Source organism: Myotis myotis, unplaced genomic scaffold (assembly GCF_014108235.1).
Source record: "Myotis myotis isolate mMyoMyo1 unplaced genomic scaffold, mMyoMyo1.p scaffold_m19_p_5, whole genome shotgun sequence".
In the NCBI taxonomy this organism is placed as follows: domain Eukaryota; kingdom Metazoa; phylum Chordata; class Mammalia; order Chiroptera; family Vespertilionidae; genus Myotis; species Myotis myotis.
This window is the reverse complement of record NW_023416357.1, coordinates 71,417,316-71,437,855: the sequence shown is the minus strand read 5'-3', so window position 1 is coordinate 71,437,855 and position 20,540 is coordinate 71,417,316. Positions and strand designations below refer to the sequence as shown.

At 37.7% G+C, this 20,540-nt stretch overlaps 1 protein-coding gene across 13 annotated transcripts in view; it reads right to left on the bottom strand.

The window, feature by feature from the left end:
* DMXL1 (Dmx like 1) overlaps positions 1-20,540 on the bottom strand; it is a 162,405-nt gene that overhangs the window by 98,628 nt on the left and 43,237 nt on the right. For all 13 annotated transcript variants that reach the window (XM_036310685.1, XM_036310684.1, XM_036310674.1 and 10 more), the window contains 6 exons: positions 17,066-17,255; positions 14,944-15,112; positions 12,060-12,272; positions 3,155-3,408; positions 2,368-3,046; positions 2,156-2,277 (listed from right to left, as the gene is read on the bottom strand). In XM_036310685.1, the coding sequence (XP_036166578.1) occupies positions 2,156-2,277; positions 2,368-3,046; positions 3,155-3,408; positions 12,060-12,272; positions 14,944-15,112; positions 17,066-17,255 (1,627 nt within the window). The remainder of the gene's footprint in view (positions 1-2,155; positions 2,278-2,367; positions 3,047-3,154; positions 3,409-12,059; positions 12,273-14,943; positions 15,113-17,065; positions 17,256-20,540) is intronic.

Here is a 20,540-nt window from a genome sequence, read left to right as displayed (position 1 = left end):
GAAGAAGGATGAGGCGGGGAAGTTGATCGGCCCTGATCGCTGGCCAGGCCTAGGGACCCCATCTATACAACTCAATGTCAAAAAAACAAATAATCCAATTAAAAAATAGTCAGAGGAGCCTTGGCCTGTTTGACTCAGTGGATAGGGCGTCGGCCTGCAGACTGAAAGGTCCCAGGTTCGATGCTGGTCAAAGGCATGTACCTTGGTTGCAGGCACATCCCCAGTAGGAGGTGTGTAGGAGGCAGCTAATTGATGTTTCTCTCTCATCGATGTTTCTAACTCTCTATCCCTCTCCCTTCCTCTCTGTAAAAAATTAATAAAATATATTTTTTTTAAAAAGTAGGCAGAGGACCTGAACAGACACTCTCCAAAGAGGACATGCAGATGAAAAGATGGTCAAGGAGGTCACTAATCATTAGAGAAATGCAAATTAAAACTACAATGAGGTATCACCTCACACCTCTCAGAATGGCTATCATCAATAGATCAACAAACAAGTGCTGGCTAGGATGAGGAGAAAGGGGAACCCTGGTGCACTGTTGGTGGGTATGCAGATTGGTGCACCACTGTGGAATGTATAGAGTTACCTCAAAAATTTAAAAATGGAACTGCCTTATGACTCAGGATTTCTACCCTGGGAATTTATCCAAAGAAATCCAAAGCACTAATTCAAAAGAATATATGCATCCTTATGTTCACTGCAGTGTTATTTTCAATAGCCAAGATTTGGAAGCAGCCCAAGCGTCCTTCAGAATGTGAGTGGATAAAAAAAGCTGTGATACATCTACACAATAGAATACTACTTTAAAGTAAAAAAGAAGCATGGATGGACCTGGAGAGCATTATACTATGTAAATAAGCCAGTTGGAGAAAGACAAGTACCCTATGATTTCACTTATATGGGGGATCTAAAGAACAAAATGAACTAGTAAGCAAAACAGAGACAAACTCTTAGATTGAGAATAGGCTGACAGCTGTCTGGGGGCTAGGGGGAGTTGTGGGTGGGGTGTGAGAGGTGTGGAGAGATTGAGCAAAACAGGAAAAGGAAAAGAGAAAGAACTCACAGACACTGACAAAAGCGTGGTGATTGCCAAGGGGCAGGGAATGGGAGAAGGAGAAGGGTATAGGGGAGATAAATGGTGATAGACAGAAATTTGACCTGGGGTGGTGAATAATACATAATGCAGTGTACAGATGATGTGTTGTAGAATTGTGCACCTGAAACCTGTATTATTTATAAATTTAATAAAAAGGAAACATAAAACAATTCCTGAAAAATATAAGGCCCTCAATAAATGTGTTTCTACTATAATGCTATATATGTGGCTTGAAAAAACTCTATTCTGCAAAACCATGCATTAAAAATAACTTAGAAATAAAACAGGATTGGAGGAGACCACTGACAGCTATGCAATTCTGTAACCTGGGCATTAACAAAAACATTAATTGGTAGTTGAAAAGACAGCTTGAATCTCCTAAATAGGAAGCTCAGTAAAGCTGAAGATTACCTCAGGGAATATTTTTTAATATATTTTTATTGATTTCAGAGAGGAAGGGAGAGGGAGAGATAGAAACATTATGATGAAAATCACTGATGGGCTGACTCCTGGATGCCCCCTACTGGTGATCAAGCCCACAACTCACGCATGTGCCCTTGACCAGAATCGAACCTGGGACTTTTCAGTCCATAGGCCAAAACTCTATCTACTGAGCCAAACCAGCTAGGGTTCAGGGAATATTTTAAAATATCAAAACCAAAAACATGAAAATACTGGCTTGCTGGAGGTGCTGAAATATGCAGATGATGGGTTGCTATTAGTTGAGCACAGGAAGAAGTGCTGCCTATCATAGGCAAAAGCTTTGCAACAGTGCTGAAAGGACTCCATCCTGTATTGCAACCAAGCTGAAAGCTTTTTTCTTTGTTGGTTAAGATTAAAATCCCACTCCTGTTATTCCAGCTCACCTTGCCTAGAAAAGAACTGCATATGAACTAACATAACTTGCACATTATACTAACTAACTTCTATTACTGCCCATTTATCTCTAGCAAAAAGTATTGCAGAAACACATATTGTAGAACACTAGACTTTACATATCCAATAAGAATAAATTAAGTATCTAAAAAAATGTTTAGTTTTAAAAGCCATTTACTTACAGAAATTTCAGGATTGGAAAGTTCACAGAGAAGTTTCTTGGCATCAACAACTGCTTCATATAATCTCAGATACTGTCCATCACTTGCTACGAAGCAAGCACTAGGAGAGTTGCAGTATGCACCTACAAAGTATTTATAAACATTTAAAATTTAATCCTTAATCAATAATGTCAGAAAATCTGAATATATTAAATAAAAATCAGAATGCTTACCTAGGCAGTAACTGGGTATAAGAGTGGGCAGCCATGCCACATTGGAAAATGCAGAAACATGAAGAGAATTAATCCGGGCAAGCTCAGAAACACCTCCAGAAAAAGACAATGGCCCAACTGGATCGACCCTCCAAAGAATTAGCTCACTATAAACTGCATTGGGATCCTGAAATGCCATGTCACCGGTGCTTTTATCCTGTTGTGCCAAATCTTCAGTATTTATTGCATCATAAGGTTGTTTTTGGTTATCAACATCTGGTGTCCTTAATGCATTATGGTGTGATGTTGTCAACAATAATGGTAATACTGAATGGCAAGCTAAATCATTAAGATGAAAGCGATGACCACAATATCTAGATTTGTGTGAAATACTGATAACTGTAGAAAAAGCAGATTCCTCAGCAAAACTGACTAGCCACTGATTCAAAGAGCCATCAGCATGCTTTGAAATCATCATAACATTAGGGGTAAAAATACTTAATTTTAAGCTATTAGTTGATTTACTATGACCAGAAGAAATAAGCATTGATGTGGAACGTGTGAGACTAGGAGGCTTTTGTTTCCCTTGCTGAAGAGCCAAGTCAACATTCTTGGTACAGGCATACATCACTATGCTTTTACAGAGAGAGTTCGCATCACCTGTGGGAAAAGCTACAGGAATTCTGGAAACAAAGGACACCTAGAATTAAGAAAGTGATCATTAGAATGCATGGAATTACATAAAGAGGTATTACAAAACTGTACCCACATTTAACAAATAGCTTTCCAGAGATCTTAATAATAGTACCTGTACTTGGCGAAACATACCAGGCTGGTATTCATCCAGCCAATCCACGTGCCAAACCAGCAAAGAGCCATCCATGGGATGAATACTGAATAGCATGTCTGCATTTTTACTCCACTCAGACAGAAGTACTTCAATCTGATGATCAATGGCAGCTGATGGTAATGGTACAAAACTTGAGTTTGGTACCATTTTATCACTACTCAATTCCTTTTTTTCATGATTTATTTTCAGATCATCAACACCATCATCCATTTCTATAAGCAAAAGAATTCATGAATCAAGTAAATACAATCAAGCTATTACTATAAATTAAAAGATATCTTTTTAAAATATATTTCTTTATTGATTTCAGAGAGGAACGGAGAGGGAGAGAGAGAGAGAGAGAGAGAGAGAAACATCAATGATGAGAGAGAATCACTGATTGGCTGCCTCCTGCACGCCCCCTACTGAGGATCGAGCCCACAACCCGGGCATGTGCCCTTGGCCGGAATCGAACCTGGTACCCTTCAGTCTGCAGGCTGAAGCTCTAAACACTGAGCCAAACCGACTAGGGCTAAAAGATATCTTTAAAAATGCATTCAAGATGAAAGACATAATAGTTTTCATAAACAAGAAATGGGCCCCCCTTTAAAATCACTGGATTACTGGTAGAAGGGCTATAATTGCACTGGAAAATAGGTAAACTGGTTTCTAAACCCAAATATACCACAATTAACTACTCAGAAGTGAGACACACCAATTCTCTGGATCTTAGTTTTGCTCATGGTAAAATGAGGGAGTTGGATCTGGGCTATAATTCTGGGCTTAATTTTAAAAATATAGTATTAGAATGGAATTTGCACGATTTCATAATACCATATTTATCAAAACCTGAGTCTGCTATACTAGCTATCCTCTAGGTCAGCAGTCACCAACCTTTTGGACCTCATGGACCACCAGTGGTTCGTGGACCATCAGTTGGCGACCGCTGCTCCAAAGGTTTCCTTAAGTCAGCGGCCGCCAACCTTTTAGACCTCACGGACCATCAGTGGTCCGCGGACCACCGATTGGTGACCACTGCTCTAGGAGCATGCACTTATAACTGGCATGACATTTTAAAGAAACTATTCTAAAGGAATACAGTTATAGTACCCAATTTCCAGATTTTCTTCAACATACAGGTAATTAAAAATAAACTGATACACCCCTAGCCAGTTTGGCTCAGTGGATGGAGTGACGGCCTGAGGACTGAAGGGTTCCATGTTCGATTCCGGTCAAAGGCTCCATCCCCAGTGGGGGGGCGTCCAGGAGGCAGTTGATCAATGATTCTGTCTCATCATTGATGTTTCTCTCTCTCCCTCTCCCTTCCTCTCTGAAATCAATAAAAATATAAATAAATAAAAATAAACTGGTACACCAACTTAATCCAGGTAAATATGTATATTCTGACCTCTATTTCAAACACCTTGGACCCTATTTCTGTTTAAGAGACTCTCAAAAATGTTAGACTATTCGTTTTTAAAAATTGGTCAAGACATATAAATCATTAAGAAAAAGAAAAGTAATTCAATAGAAAATCAGGAAAAGGGCATGAAGAGCTAAAACAATTCTGTTCAATTTGCTTCAAGAAAATGCCAAGTAAAACAAGATACTATTTTCCCCACATTGACTGGCAAAAGTAATACAATGAAAAGATCCAATGATGGCAAGGATGTGAAAAAAAGATATACGGACATACTTAGAGGGAGCATAAACTGGTAAAACATTTCTGGAGGTCAATTTGGCAGAAGATGCTTTGCTGTACACCTGAAACTAATTACCCCCCCAAAAAAATTTTTTTAAAGTTAAATTTAAAAAAATTGACAGACATTATTGAAATTTAAAATGTTTACACTCTAGCAATTCCACATATAGTAATGTATGTTACAGAAAAATTCACACAAAGATGGAAAGATGTGTCACTGTACCATTACCAGTATAGTGAAAAACTACTCAAATCAATTTAAATGTCCATCAACAGAGGAAATGCTAGTTTTCTCTTAACATGGCATACTCAGAAAATGTTTTTAAAAAGTGAGATAGAAAAGTTCCCATACTGAATTTGAAAAGCAGGTTGCAAAACACTAATTTTGTTTAAAAATGAACTTCCGTAGTACTTTTTAAAAAACTGCCTATGCAAATATGTAGGAAGATAGAAAAGAATAAAGGTACAAGGACACTCACTAAACAATATGTAAACTTTATACCTATCTAACCCATTTTATTTTTTTCCCTAATGAGCATGTACAATATTATAATTAAAACAAAACTTTTTAAAAACAAAAACATTTATGAACCACAAACTGTAGCAGATAGCTAGCTGGTAACCACAAATTCGGCTTCCTAGTCCTTAACATAGGATGGCTGGCTATGCAGTCAGGGAATACGTGGACCCCGTGACTAGTGCTTTCCACTGAAATGAGAAAGTGATATGTGCCAATTCTGAGTCAAAGTTGAGAAACAGCTTTACCTTCTTCTCTCCCTCTCTCCCCACCTGACTAGGCTAAATGCAAAAGAGTTTAAGGCCCTAGTGCAGTGATGGCGAACCTATGACACGCATGTCAGAGGTGACACACGAACTCATTTTTTTGGTTGATTTTTCTTTCTTAAATGGCATTTAAATATATAAAATAAATATCAAAAATATAAGTCTTTGTTTTACTATGGCTGCAAATATCAAAAAATTTCTATGTGACAGAGTTAAGTTAGGGTTTTTCAAAATGCTGACATGCTGAGCTCAAAAGGCTCACCAACACTGCCGTAGTGTAATGCTTCCCAAACTTTTATATACAAATCACCTGGGGATTTCATTAAAACTATGGATTCTTGTTTAGTAGCTCTAGTAGAATCTGAGATTGTGCATTTCTAACAAGCTCCTGGGTAATGTCCATGCTGCTAGTCCACAGATAGTCCCGGGATTAAGTTGCAAGGCCCTAAGGGTTGACTGATGCCTAAGTATGGAAAATCTTGAGTCCCTATATCACCATGTGGTAGAAAGCTACATGGAAAAGGAATATCTACACTAAATTATTAAATGAGCTAGTCCAAATTTATATTATGTCATTGCAATTCTAAAGTTTATTTCTGGAGAAGAAAATGGCGGAGGTATAGACGGACGTGTCCCGTGCCTTGTCCAGGAGCAGATAAGGGTGAGCAGCTGAAATGGGTAACATACAGCCCTAATAAGCAGAAGATATTCAGCTGGGAGACAGTTTGCAGCCAGAAAAGACAGAGAACTCCCGGAGAAAGGGAACGGTTGGAGATTGCGGCTGAAATCTCTCCCAGAGCGCCGGCTCAGCTGCGGAGAACGTGCCATCTTGAGTGGCTGTTATTGGAAGCGTATGAAGCCAAAGACCCAGCATCCACAGCATCCAGAGATTGGCTACTAACTCAGGACCAATGGAACCCAAGCAGCGCAACTACGTGAACTTGGAGGAACCCTGCTTCTACCCATGGAAAGCAGATCCAAGCAACAGTAGCCTCCTGTCACCACACCCTCTGTCTGAGGAACAGCAGCTGTGTGCGAAGCCTCTCCCCACCAGCCAGAAGAGCCACCACAGCTGTGAACAGTACCCACCAGAGGAGCTGCTGCCAACTGAGGAGCAGCGGCTACCACAACCGCCCGAGGAGCAACCGCAGCCCAAGGAGCCACTGCCACCCAGGGAGCAGCCACTGAACGACCCAACATCTAGATATGTCGATGAGATCAAACATGGGTAGACAAAGAAAACTCCAAAGGAAAGAAAAGGAGGACTGGCCAGAAAAGCAGCTAAGTGATGCAAAGGCATGCAACATGACAGAAAAAGAATTCAGATTAAGGGTCCTAGAGTGCATAAACCGGATGGAGGAAAAAATCAACTTATGCAAGAAGCAAGAAGAAACAGATGAAAAAATCAACAACTTATGTAAGAATCAAAAAGAAATGGATGAAAAAATCAATAACTTAGGTAAGAACCGAGAAGAAATGAAGAGCAATATAGCTGCAATAAAAAACACCACTGAAAGTTTCAACAGTAGACTAGGAGAAGCGGAGGACCGAATTAGTGAATTAGAAGACAAGAAAGCAAAACACACCCAAACTGAACTACAATTGGAGGAAAAAATTAAAACAAAGGAAGAGAGCCTAAGGGAGCTATGGGACAACATGAAATGAAACAACATACGAATAATAGGGGTGCCAGAACAAAAGAAAGAGGAAAAAGGATTAGAAAACCTATTTGAAGAAATAATATCAGAAAACGTCCCTGAGGTGGGGAAGAAAAAAGTCACACAAGCACAGAGAGTCCCAAACAAGGTGAACTTGAAGAGACCCACACCAAGACACATCATAATTACCATGGCAAATGTTCAGGACAAAGAGAGAATCTTACAAGCTGCAAGAGAGAGACGGAAAGTTACATACAAGGGATCTCCCATTAGATTATCAAATGATTTCTCAACAGAAACACATCAGGCCAGAAAAGAATGGACGGAAATTTACAAGTGATGCAAAGCAAAGGACTGAATCCAAGAATACTCTATCCAACAAGGCTATCATTCAAAATTGAGGGGGAAATAAGAAGCTTCACAGACAAAAAAAGGCTAAGGGAGTTTATCACCGCCAGCAATGCAAGAAATGTTAAAGGGACTGGTATAAAAAGAAGAAAAAAAAAAAAAGCTAAGAAAGAAAACAGGCACAAAAAATAGAAATGGCTACAAACAAGTACCTTTTAATAATAACTTTAAACGTAAATGGACTAAATGCTCTAACCAAAAGACATCGAGTGGCTGAATGGATAAAAAAACATGACCCATATATTTGCTGTCTACAAGAGACCCACCTCAGAAGAAGGGACTCACACAGACTGAAAGTGAAGGGATGGAAAAATATCTTTCAGGTAAATGGAAATGAAAAGAAAGCTGGGGTAGCAATACTTATATTGGACAAAATAGACCTCAAAGTGAAGGACATAACAAGAGATAAGGAAGTCCACTTCATAATACTAAAGGGATCAATACAACAAGAAGATGTAACCCTGATCAACATATATGCACCCAATGCAGGAGCACCCAAATACATAAAAAAATTCCTGGAAGATATCAAAAGAGAGATCGACAACAATACAATCATAGTAGGGGACTTTAATACACCACTGACATCACTGGATAAATCCTCTAGACGAAAAATCAGCAAAGAAACAGCAATCCTAAATGACTCACTAGATCAGATGGACTTAATTGACATCTTCAGAACATTTCATCCCAAAGCCACGGAATATACATTCTTCTCAAGTGCTCATGGGACATATTAAAAAATAGACCACATATTGGGTCACAAGCAAAGTATCCCCAAATTCAAGAAGACTGGAAGCATACCAACCATCTTTTCAGACCATGATGGCATAATATTAGAAATAAAGTACAATAAAAACAACCCAAAATACTCAAACAGTTGGAAGCTGAATAGCATGTTATTAAATATTGATTGGGTCACCAATGAGATCAAAGAAGAAATTCAAAGCATCCTGGAAACTAATGACATTGAAAACACGACGATCCAAAACCTATGGGACACAATGAAAGCAGTCCTGAGAGGGAAGTTTATAGCTCTACAGGCCTATCTCAAAAAATAAGAAAAAATGGTAATAAATCACCTAACTCTACATCTCAAAGAACTAGAGAGAGAGCAAGAAGAAAAGCCCAGAGTGAGCAGAAGGAAGGAGATAATAAAGATTAGAGCAGAAATAAATGACATAGAGACCAAAAAAACAATACATAAAATCAATGAAACCAAGAACTGGTTCTTTGAAAGGATAAACAAGATTGATGAACCTCTAGCCAGGCTCACCAAGAAGCAAAGAAAGAGGACCCAAATAAACAAAATCAGAAATGATAGAGGCGAAATAACAACAGACCCCACAGAAATACAAATGATTGTTAAAAAATATTATGGGCAACTCTACTCCAACAAACTAGACAACCTGGAGGAAATGGACAAATTCCTAGAAAAATACAACATTCCAAAACTCAATCAGGAAGAATCCAAAAATCTCAATAGGCCAATAACTATGGAAGAAATTGAAGCAGTCATCAAAAAGCTTCCAGCAAACAAAAGCCCAGGACCAGACGGCTTCACAGGGGAGTTTTACCAAACATTCAAGGAAGAACTAAAACCTATCCTCCTCAGACTACAACAAAAAATTCAAGAGAAAGGAACACTTCCAAGCTCATTCTATGAAGCCAGCATCACCCTAATACCAAAACCAGGTAAAGACAACACAATGAAAGAGAATTACAGGCCAATATCCCTCATGAACATACATGCCAAAATCCTCAACAAAATCCTAGCAAATCGGATCCAGCAGTACATCAGAAAGATCATACACCATGACCAGGTAGGATTTATCCCAGGGATGCAAGGATGGTACAATATCCGCAAATCAATAAACGTGATACATCACATAAACAAATTGAAAGAAAAAAACCACATGGTCATATCAATTGGTGCAGAAAAAGCATTTGACATAATCCAACACCCATTTTTGATAAAAAACTCTCAGCAAGGTGGGAATAGAAGGATCGTACCTCAACATAATAAAAGCCATATATGAAAAACCCACAGCCAACATCATACTCAATGGACAAAATCTAACACCATTTCCCCTAAGAACAGGAACAAGAAAGGGATGCCCACTCTCACGACTCCTGTTCAACATAGTACTGGAAGTACTAGCCACTGCAATTAGACAAGATGAAGAAATAAAGGCATCCAAATTGGAAAAGAAGAAGTAAAACTGTCCTTATTTGCATACATGATATTATACATATAAAACCCTAAAGACTCCATCAAAAAACTATTAGAATTAATACATGAATTTGGCAATGTAGCAGGAAACAAAATTAACCCCAAGAAATCTAAGGCATTTCAATATACCAATAGTGAACTTTCAGAAAGAGATACTAAAAAAACAATCCCATTTACCATCACACCAAAAAAATTAAGCTACCTAGGAATAAACTTAACTAAAGAGGTAAAAGATTTCTACTCAGAAAACTACAGGACGTTGAAAAAAGAGATAGAGGAAGACATAAACAGATGGAAGAACATACCGTGTTCATGGATTGGTAGAATCAACATCATTAAAATGTCCATACTACCCAAAGCAATCTATAAATTCAATGCACTTCCCATTAAAATACCAACGGCATATTTCAGACCTAGAACAAACTCTCCAAAAATTCATCTGGAATAAAAAAAAAGACCTTGAATACCTGCAGCGATCCTGAGAAAGAACAAAGTAGGTGGGATCTCAATACCAGATATCAAGCTGTATTACAAAGCCACTGTTCTCAAAACTGCCTGGTACTGGCACAAGAATAGGCATATAGATCAATGGAATAGAATAGAGACCCCAGAAATCGGCCCAAACCAATATGCTCAATTAATATTTGACAAAGGGGGCAAGAACATACAATGGAGTCAAGATAGTCTCTTCAATAAATGGTGTTGGGAAAATTGAACAGATACATGCAAGAAAATGAAACTAGACCACCATACACAAAAATAAACTCAAAATGGATAAAGGACTTAAATGTACGACGGGAAACCATAAAAATACTAGAAGAATCCAAAGGCAACAATATCTCAGACATATGCCGAAGCAATTTCTTCACTGATACAGCTCCTAGGGCACTTGAAATTAAAGAGAAAATGAACAAATGGGACTACATCAAAATAAAAAGCTTCTGCACAGCAAAAGAAACCATCAACAAAACAACAAGAAAGCCCACTGCATGGGAAAACATATTTCCCAATGTCATATCTGATAAGGGCCTAATCTCCAAAATTTATAGGGAACTCATACAACTTAACAAAAGGAAGATAAACAATCCAATCAAAAAATGGGCAAAGGACCTAAATAGTCACCTTTCAAAAGAGGACGTTCAGAAAGCCAAGAGACATATGAAAACATGCTCAAAGTCACTAATCCATCCGAGAGATGCAAATCAAAACAACAATGAGGTACCATCTCACACCTGTCAGACTGGCTATCATCAACAAATCCACAAACGACAAGTGCTGAAGAGGATCGGAGAAAAGGGAACACTCGTGCACTGCTGGTGGGAATGCAGACTGGTACAGCCACTATGGAAGACAGTATGGAGTTTCCTCAAAAAACTAAAAATGGAACTCCCATTTGACCCTGTGATCCCACTTCTAGGAATATATCCCAAGAAACCAGAAACACCAGTCAGAAAGGATATATGCACCCCTATGTTCATAGCAGCACAATTCACCATAGCTAAGATCTGGAAACACCCTAAGCGCCCATCTGTAGATGAATGAATTAGAAAACTGTGGTGCATCTACACAATGGAATACTATGCTGCTGTAAAAAAGAAGGAACTCTTACCATTTGCAACAGCATGGATGGAACTGGAGAGCATTATGATAAGTGAAATAAGCCAGTCAATGAAGGAAAAATACCACATGATCTCACTCATTCATGGATAATAAAGACCATTATAAACTTATGAACAAAAATAGATACAGAGGCAGAGCTGCCTCGAACAGGCTGTCAAACCACAGCAGGAAGGCCGGGGAGGGTGGGAGGGCCAGAGGGGGGTGGGTAAGAGATCAACCGAAGGACTTGTATGCATGCATATAAGCATAACCAATGGACATAAGACACTGGGGGGTAGGGGAGGCCAGGGGATTGTCAAGGGCGGGGGGAAAAAGGAAACATATGTAATACCCTTTGTAATACTTTAAGCAATAAAACAATTAAAAAATTAAAAAAATAAATAAATAAAGTTTATTTCTGACAGTAGCTAGTGTTTCCCTAATATAAGAATCTTTACTATTTTAAACAAAAATTTACATATTTTATCCTTCTTAGAGCTTTACCTTCATCAGATTTTACATCTGCTTGATTAGAGTCTTCCACACTGGCCTCAGAAGATGGTTGTTCAAAACTTTTTCTAAGTTGTTGTAAAAAGACTTCCATGGACAAAGTAAAATGTAACTCTTTATTGTTTAGCCAGTGTACCACAAAAGGTCCACTCTTCTGTTCATTTTCACTTAGACTTAGAGATGTAATAGAAGGAAGAAGTGGAATATCTGTAAAGAACAACAAAAGCAACAAAATTAAAATTTCTATTATTCTAGCATACAAACATCCAGGTCTCCTATTTTTATTGACTGCTACATTTACTTTTAGACCTCTGCAATACATTTTATTTAACCTATAAATAAGACTCCCAACATAATGTCTGCCACAATTATTATTAAAGATAACAAATGGTAAATTTAATATACCTATTATAAAGGAGGTAAAATTATGTATTCTAGGTCATATAACATACTTTATTTTTATATGCATAATTTTCTTTAGTTCTAAAAATAATCTCATTAAGAAATGTCTATCATTTATAGACATCTTAATAAGAATGTCTTCAATTATACATACACTTTGGTAAGAAACATTTTAACCTGATCTACCATGCACACACCATCATCATGATGTCAAAGGAACTAATAAGTTATCTGAACAGCAACAACTTTCTTTCTTAATAGACAGACATATTAACTTTTGTAATAGCCCACCCATCTAGTTCTCAGATAGACACTACTTATTTATTAGCATCAAGATTGAAGTTGGAAAAGTGAAATTGAGGTTCCCTTATGTTCAAAATGGCTTTAAAAACAAATTCAGCTAAAACAATAATTGTTCCTTGGTATTATTTTTGATATAATTGCTAAAGTAAGCATACTGAAGTACAAATTCAAAATAAGTTATGACAAATAACTTGATCCCTAATTTAAAAAGGAAAGAAAAATTTGTCTATCATATTAAATCACATCTAAATCTGTCTCATGCTGATAAACAGTAAAGGATGAAATGGATTTAGGGAATGTAAACTGATTCTATGCTTCATGAGAGCAAGGATCAGACCTGTTTTGTAACTCCAGTTCCTACCACTATCTTTAAGTCCTATACTGGTACAGACTAAACACTCAATAAAAGCCTAGAGGGACTGAACTACCAATTCCATTGTTCCTAGGTGGATACACACTACTGCCAGGAATTAAGAAAATGCCCTCAAGAATACTAATGGGTGGAATTTTCTAATTTTTGACTTACAATCAAATCAAAAGAGACCAGCAATGTCTCTAATAGACTGCATGCCTGGTTGTTAAAGTACACAAGGAGGGGCTAATACTGGATTTTAGCAGAAGCATTCTGGCTAAACAAACAAACAAAAAAAAAACCTCACATTTTTTTTGTCTCCTGACCTTACTTGAAGGCTTTGATTAGTCATTTTTATGAGAAATCTTCGTGGAAAGGATGTTAAGTACTAGAATGAAGAGAACATACTCTTAGGAGCTCCTCTCCTGTTTCTATTTCTATTGATGGGCAAATAAGTGAAGCCAAATCTGAAAGTGGGGCTTTAAATAAGAAATAAAGCATCCAGAAAGGTAATTCCAATAGATTCAATTTCAGGAAATGGATTTTCCATAAGGTCTATTCTACCTGCTAGTATTATTTTGCTTTGATTTGCTCTATATGTAGGGATTTTCCTTTGGTACAATCTAAGAAAGGTTTTAGAACTTTCCTTATTAGAAGGTAGTCATCAAGGAGCTGCTACGTGGAAACTAAGGTTTTCCTTTTCTGTAATTTCGTAGCCTTTTCATTAATGTGAGAATTTAAGCTTTCTACCAGTATATTTTCAAAATACTGTCTTTTGCTCAGCAGATACTCAAAATGATTCTACTGACCTTAGAATTGCCTCTGTCAATGTATATCTTTTGATAAAGGTAATGATATTTTCCAAGCCTATATAATTTTTAAATAAAAATAATTCAATACTCTCTCCTTTACACTTTCTTGGTTCATGGATTCTTTTAGGGCTGGTAGCTCTACATGTTAACTTATCAGAGTACTTCTCACTTTAATTCAAGTAACTAATGGACCATACTTATTGCTATGTTTCTTTGAAGAACACAATCCAGCAAATCCAGTGTGCTACATGAAAACAGATGTTGCTAAATTTATGCTTAAGAATATCCCAAAATATATAAAAACTTATCTAGAGTGGTTATCTTCTAGGGAGAAAAACTAGGTTGGATAGAGGTGAAAAAAGGCTTTTACTTTTCACTTTCTGTACAGATGGTATTAATCATATGCAAATATTATTTTTAATTTTTTCCCAGTAGTATTCTAAGGTTCTACTTTAAATGACCCAGCTGTGATCAGTTGGTTTCTAAACTTGCACAAAATATTTACTAAAATGATAAGCACTTAAGTTCTTCAAATTTATAGACAGATCCAGATATTCTAATCTTCAATCTAATAGTACATATTTTACTTTAGAAATAAGTTTCTTAATTCTTCCATTTATATCTTCTACATATTTCTGCTCTATTTCTGAAAAGGTTTCAAAGATCAAGTACTAAACACATTGATTTATTTTAACAACTATAAATAATTATAAAATACCACTCTGTGATGTTAACCTCTGTGTTAAGAATTAGCTCAAATCTCAAATTTGAATAAACTACTAAAGAATCTCAATGGCTAATCAAGACCTTAAATGACAAGCCAAATCATAGCCTTCAGGAGAAAAAATAAATAAAAATCTCATCTTGTATAACCAGTGAGTTGGCTATAATGAAAAATTAACTAAGAAAGTCACCTCCAATTTTTTACCTAATTATAACTAAAAGTATAACTTGTTATCAAAATCAATCTACTCGGTTCCAAAAACATTTTTGAACAGTGCTTTATTACCCGTGGCTGGGTTGATGCTGGCTGCAATATGAAAGTGGCAAAGTGCATTGGCATGCAGTGGAGTGTTCCTGTGGACGTGATGAGGATCCTGCTGATGTGGCAGGTATCCGGTATGTGCTACAAGTGCAAGAGATCTCCTTCGACCTCTACGAAAATGTCTCAGATTTACCTGTGTGAATAAACAAAGCAAAACTAATGCCTATATTGACATAGGATATATGTATAGGTTATATAATGACTGTTAGACATTACAGATATTCTATTTCAGATGAGTTTATATGTACATTTGTACATAAATATTTTTCAGTAGTTTTGAACAGCTAATTTGAAACCTGAAGAAGCTTGGAGCTTAAACTGCCTGACTCTTAATTATTACATATACATTGCAATTTTTATTTGGTTTATTTTGTTATAAGTAATTTCCCAAACTTAAAAGAAAAGTTTACAATAAAGTGTCTGTGGACAATGATGTCTCTATGTACACTGTTTTCTTTGTATCCACAGCTTACTCCCTATGACCAGAAAGCATTGGATAATATCACCATAATAAATTAGGGTTTTATTTCACAACCAGGGGCCCAGTGCACAAATTTGTGCACCTTGAAAGGAACAATGGGCTGTGAGGCTGCACTGGGCACAGGGGCAGGTCTTAGCCCATCCTCTGTGCCCCCGCCTGGCCCCTCCCACCTTAGCCCCTAGCCTCTTGTCTGCCAGCAGCTCTGCTCTCGCCGCTACCACTCCCACACACTGACAGCATCAGCCCCGCTTGTACCTGCTGATACTGCAGAGCGATTTGGGCCAGCACCAGCAGTAGGTGTGAGCGGCGGCTCCAGTGCAGACAGTGGGTGTGAGAGGTGGCTGCAGGCCCCGATCACCCCTCAGGAATAGGGGTAGGTGGAGAAGCCCTGAGGGGTGATCAGGGCCGGCAGCTGCCACTCGCACCTGCTGATCACACCGAGCAATTGGTGCTGGTGCTGGGCGATCTGTGCCAGTGCTGGCACCAGGTGCCAGCAGCAGGTGAAAGCAGGGCCGGCACTAGAAGCAGGTGTGAGCATCGGGCGAGACCACCGTGCACGGGAGCAAAGAATTTTCAATAACCACCAGAGGCTTGCCCCAATGACAGCGACCAGTGCCCCACCTTGGTCTGGTGCCCCCACTCATCTGCTCCACCATCCTGCCACAGCCAATGCCCGCCATATTCCATGTGTGCCCCCTGGTGGTCAGCACACATCATAGCAACTGGTTGTTTGGTTGTTCTGCTATTCAGTCTATTTTCATATTAGCCTTTTATTATATAAGATTTACAAAGCATTTTCAGAGATTATCTCATTTTACCCATAAGGCAGACACTGGAAATATTTTTATTCTCATCTTTCAGATGATAAAATAGTTTATATAGAACCCAAGATCTATAAGTAGACAAGAATCTCCAGATTTTTAGTTGTTGAGTCTCCATGCATATATATTTCATAATATTCTGAGCCATTAGAATACTATACTAATTTGAAAAAATATTTGTTCCATAATCATACAAAGCATTCAAAGATAAATCATTTTTAGATCACTTCCTGTTTTCAATATTAAGAAAATAATAAAAAGAATCTGTATTACTAGTCAGTGTTTGATTAGTACAAACATCAAAAATTGACTTTTACTTTCTACACCACTTAGTAAAATAAATACTCCAAGTTCTGAGGGGTTCTAAAGATAACAACTGTAGAACAGAATCTGACAAACTCCTCTAATCATTCCTGTAATTAAGACAGGACAAAACACCCCAAGCTCTAAAGAAATAATAAATAAAAAATTCTTACAATCCCACCTTTGCTTTCTCAGATTTTAATTTACTTTATGTTATTTTAGCTAAGACAAGTGCAAGCATCCTTTTGTTATCATCAGTTAACCTAAGATTAACTTCATAATTATAAGTATTTTTTTTGCTCCAGACAAAATCCTTTTAAACCAAATAAAACTGAAAATTTTTGAGATATTCTTAAGACATATGTATTTTTTATAACTCTCCACGTGACTTTGAATATTAATTAGGATAAATGTTATAAAAAAGGCAATGTACAAAAAGTTTTAAAACTTGTAGGAAATAACATTTAACAAAAACACTCACATCTAAACTGTTTTGAACTCGTTCTTTACTGGAAGCATTTCTCTCGAACTTATTTGTTAAATTAAGTGGTTCAGTCCAATGATTGCTGTCACCTCCATAAAGTAAACAGTCATTTGGTAAAAATGTCTCTACCCAAAGACGACACACATTATCTTTGCAGCAAGTCAACAGTACATTGCATACAGAAGCCCTAAGGAATAAAAACATATTAGAGGCAAAAATATAAATTTTACATAATATCACATTCTACAATATTTCTAAAATGCTACAGTATTTCTAAAATGCACAGAACTAAGGTACTGATGAAGAAAATATCAATATATTTATACAATGTATTTAATCAAAACCACTACCATTGAGTGGGTATGTGGTTTCACCACATCAAATGCTTGCTAACCTATTTCTTTTCTGCCTAGAATTAGATAGTTCTTGTTTCAGACATCTAAGATTTTTCTTACTGCTGAAGAATAAAGACTGAGATCATGCCACAATCCCTCGGTTAATATTTTTTAAAGAAACAACAACCCACATCTATTAAAATTTTCTGATTTATTCAGTGGATAATTTGAATTATTTCGTAATGCTTCGCTTTTACTTCCTGTACAGGCACATGTACACTGGTCCCTAACAGGCTACATTAACTAGTATATTTATTCTCTCCTTGCCTAACACATATGCCAAAATAGTGAATAGAAAGAATAGAAAATCCATGATATAATAAGTACAGCCACCTGCTTCCGTAGTCATTCGTGATTTTCAGTGAATTGACTATCTTGCCACCCCACAAAATAAAATCAAAACCAACTGCACATATATTAATAAGATCCATAAGCATTAAGAGTTCAAGGTTGAAATTCTATTCACAAAGACTACCTCCTATCAGGACACTCTGCAAATTTAGAAAAAAAGAAGGCACAATATCCTGTAGTATTATAGTTTTATTAAAATACATATTTAAATACATTTGATTATAAAATGAGCAATCAGTAGAAGGCTTCTATCAGGTAATTCAGTAAGTCAAATTTTTAAAAAAGGAAATAAAAATATTCTGTAGCAGTCACTTTGTTAAACCTGATTTAAAAAGAATAGCAAAGGGGAAGAAAAGAGAGGACAGCATGTTTTATTCTGATTGCTCTTTCCTTCAGCTTTCCTTCTATATTCTCTCACCTCTCTCCTTCCTCCCCCTTCCTTCCCTTGTCTACTCCCTTTTCTTCCTTATCCAGCTACTCCCTGGGCTTCTCCCCCTCAATTCTCAGCTTCTCCTCCTCTCCAGGCTACCCTCTTTCTCCTGTCCCTTCACTTCTCTCCACTTCTTAGAGCCCTTCCTTCGTTCCTTTCCAAGCCCTGTTTGTTTCTTCTTTCTCTATCCTCATGCCTCTCCCTCCTCCATTTTTTCTCCCTCTTTTTTCTCTAGTCCGCCCTGCCCTTTTCCTACCCCTCTCCCTTCCCTCTTGGTTTTCTCTAGTACATTCACACACAGGCAGTGGCAATGAAACTAAAAGTAAGAAAACAGAAACAGAAGGAAATACATCAAAAGGAAATATATAGAAAGTTCAAGGTTCATAGTGCCCATTAGTAAAGGGCAGAATGGAAAGGCTTACCAAGGAAAAGCAGAAGGTAGGAGACTAAAGGGCTGAATAGACAATAACCAGAAGAAGTATAAGAATTTAGGTAAGGGCAACGAAGTAATAAAGAAAGGTGTACAACTCAGAAGCATGGAGAGGGCTTTGACCCTGGAATGTGGGTGTCCCAGCTGACTTTCCTTAGGATACTAGGCCTACAGTCAGTGTGAACAGCTAACATATAAGAAATATTCTGATCTACTTGAGGCATTTCTCTGGCAATACCTTCCTTCCTCACATCTTCATCTGGGTATCTTATTTTTCTTCAATGGCATATCATTGAAGATAAAAAATAAAAAAGGTGTAAGCTTATAGAAGGCAACCATGTGATGGGTGTAACAACAGGCTAAGATAGTTTGAAACTGTCATCTAATCCAACTTTTGAAGGTTTCTGGAGGATATAAACAAATCTCCCAACCTGTCCTACATTCGTCAGTTTTTAATTAGTAAAGATGCTTATTCAAACACTTCTCCATTATTCTTTCTCAAACCAACAGTCCCTTACATAATGTATTATCATTTGGTCAAGCATCTCTTTTTCTTAATTTAATCCTCACCCAGTATTTTTCCATTGTTTTTTTGGGGGAGAGAGAGAGAGAAATATCAATGTGAGAGAGACACATCAATTGGTTGCCTCCCACATATGCTCTGAGCAGGGCTGGGGATCAAACCTGCACTGCAGAACTCTTCACCCTTCAGACTGTTGCTCTAATCACTGGGAAACAGGCTAGGGCTGGTTGAGCATCTTAATTTTATGTGAAAAACAAACCACCTATATCACTTGCTCAGTGAAGATGCCATATTAAAAAGAACAATGGTCTTTGATGGGATCTCTTTCTCCTGAGAAAGGGTCAGCCTTCCCACTATGTATATCTGCAGGCAGTAGGCAATTGGTAAAACAAAAGTGAAAACTGAGAGAGCGCAGGGAGATAAGCTGATTCTTAAGTCACATGGATCCAAGAGTAAAATTCTGGAGACCTCTAAAAGATGCCATAACAAACAGAAAATTCCAGTTCTAGATCACAGTTCCCTGTGCTTCAAATCTTAGTTGGTAAGAGATAAAATGAACCCAGGGAGTAAAAAAACAACCAAACAAAAAACTGGTATGCCTTATTACTGTTATCAGGCATTTGTAATGGCCCAGTGTAAGGCATCTGGCCTTGTCTCCACTGTGACCATTTTTGCCAATACTGAGTGAACTTGGTCAGGAGCAGATGTACCTGTCCTCTCTTAAAAGACACGATACTATATTGCCGAAACCGGTTTGGCTCAGTGGATAGAGCGTCGGCCTGCGGACTGGTGGGTCCCAGGTTCGATTCCGGTCAAGGGCATGTACCTGGGTTGCGGGCGCGTCCCGAGTGGGGGATGTGCAGGAGGCAGCTGATCGATGTTTCTCTCTCATCGATGTTTCTAACTCTCTATCTCTCTCCCTTCCTCTCTGTGAAAAATCAATAAAATACATTAAAAAAAAAAAAAAGACACGATACTATATAAGCCTCTTTTTCAGTACGCTGGTAGTCTAACATTAGTGAATGAAAACTTGGGATATAGCAGAAGAAATCAGCCTCTGAAATGATGTTATCTTCAGATACTTCTAAAAGGTATAAGTCAGTGGTTGAGTGTCGATCCATGAACCAGGAGGTCAAGGTTCGACTCCTGGTCACAGCACATGCCCAGGTTACAGGCTAAATCCCCGGTGGGGGGCTGCAGGAGGCAATCAATCAATGATTTTCTCTCTCCCTCTCTCATCATTGATGTTTCTATCCCTCTCTCCCTCTTCCTTCCTCACTCTGAAATTTAAAAAATAAAAAAAGTTCACAGTTGCAATGACAGCTATTTTCACTGGGGTATTT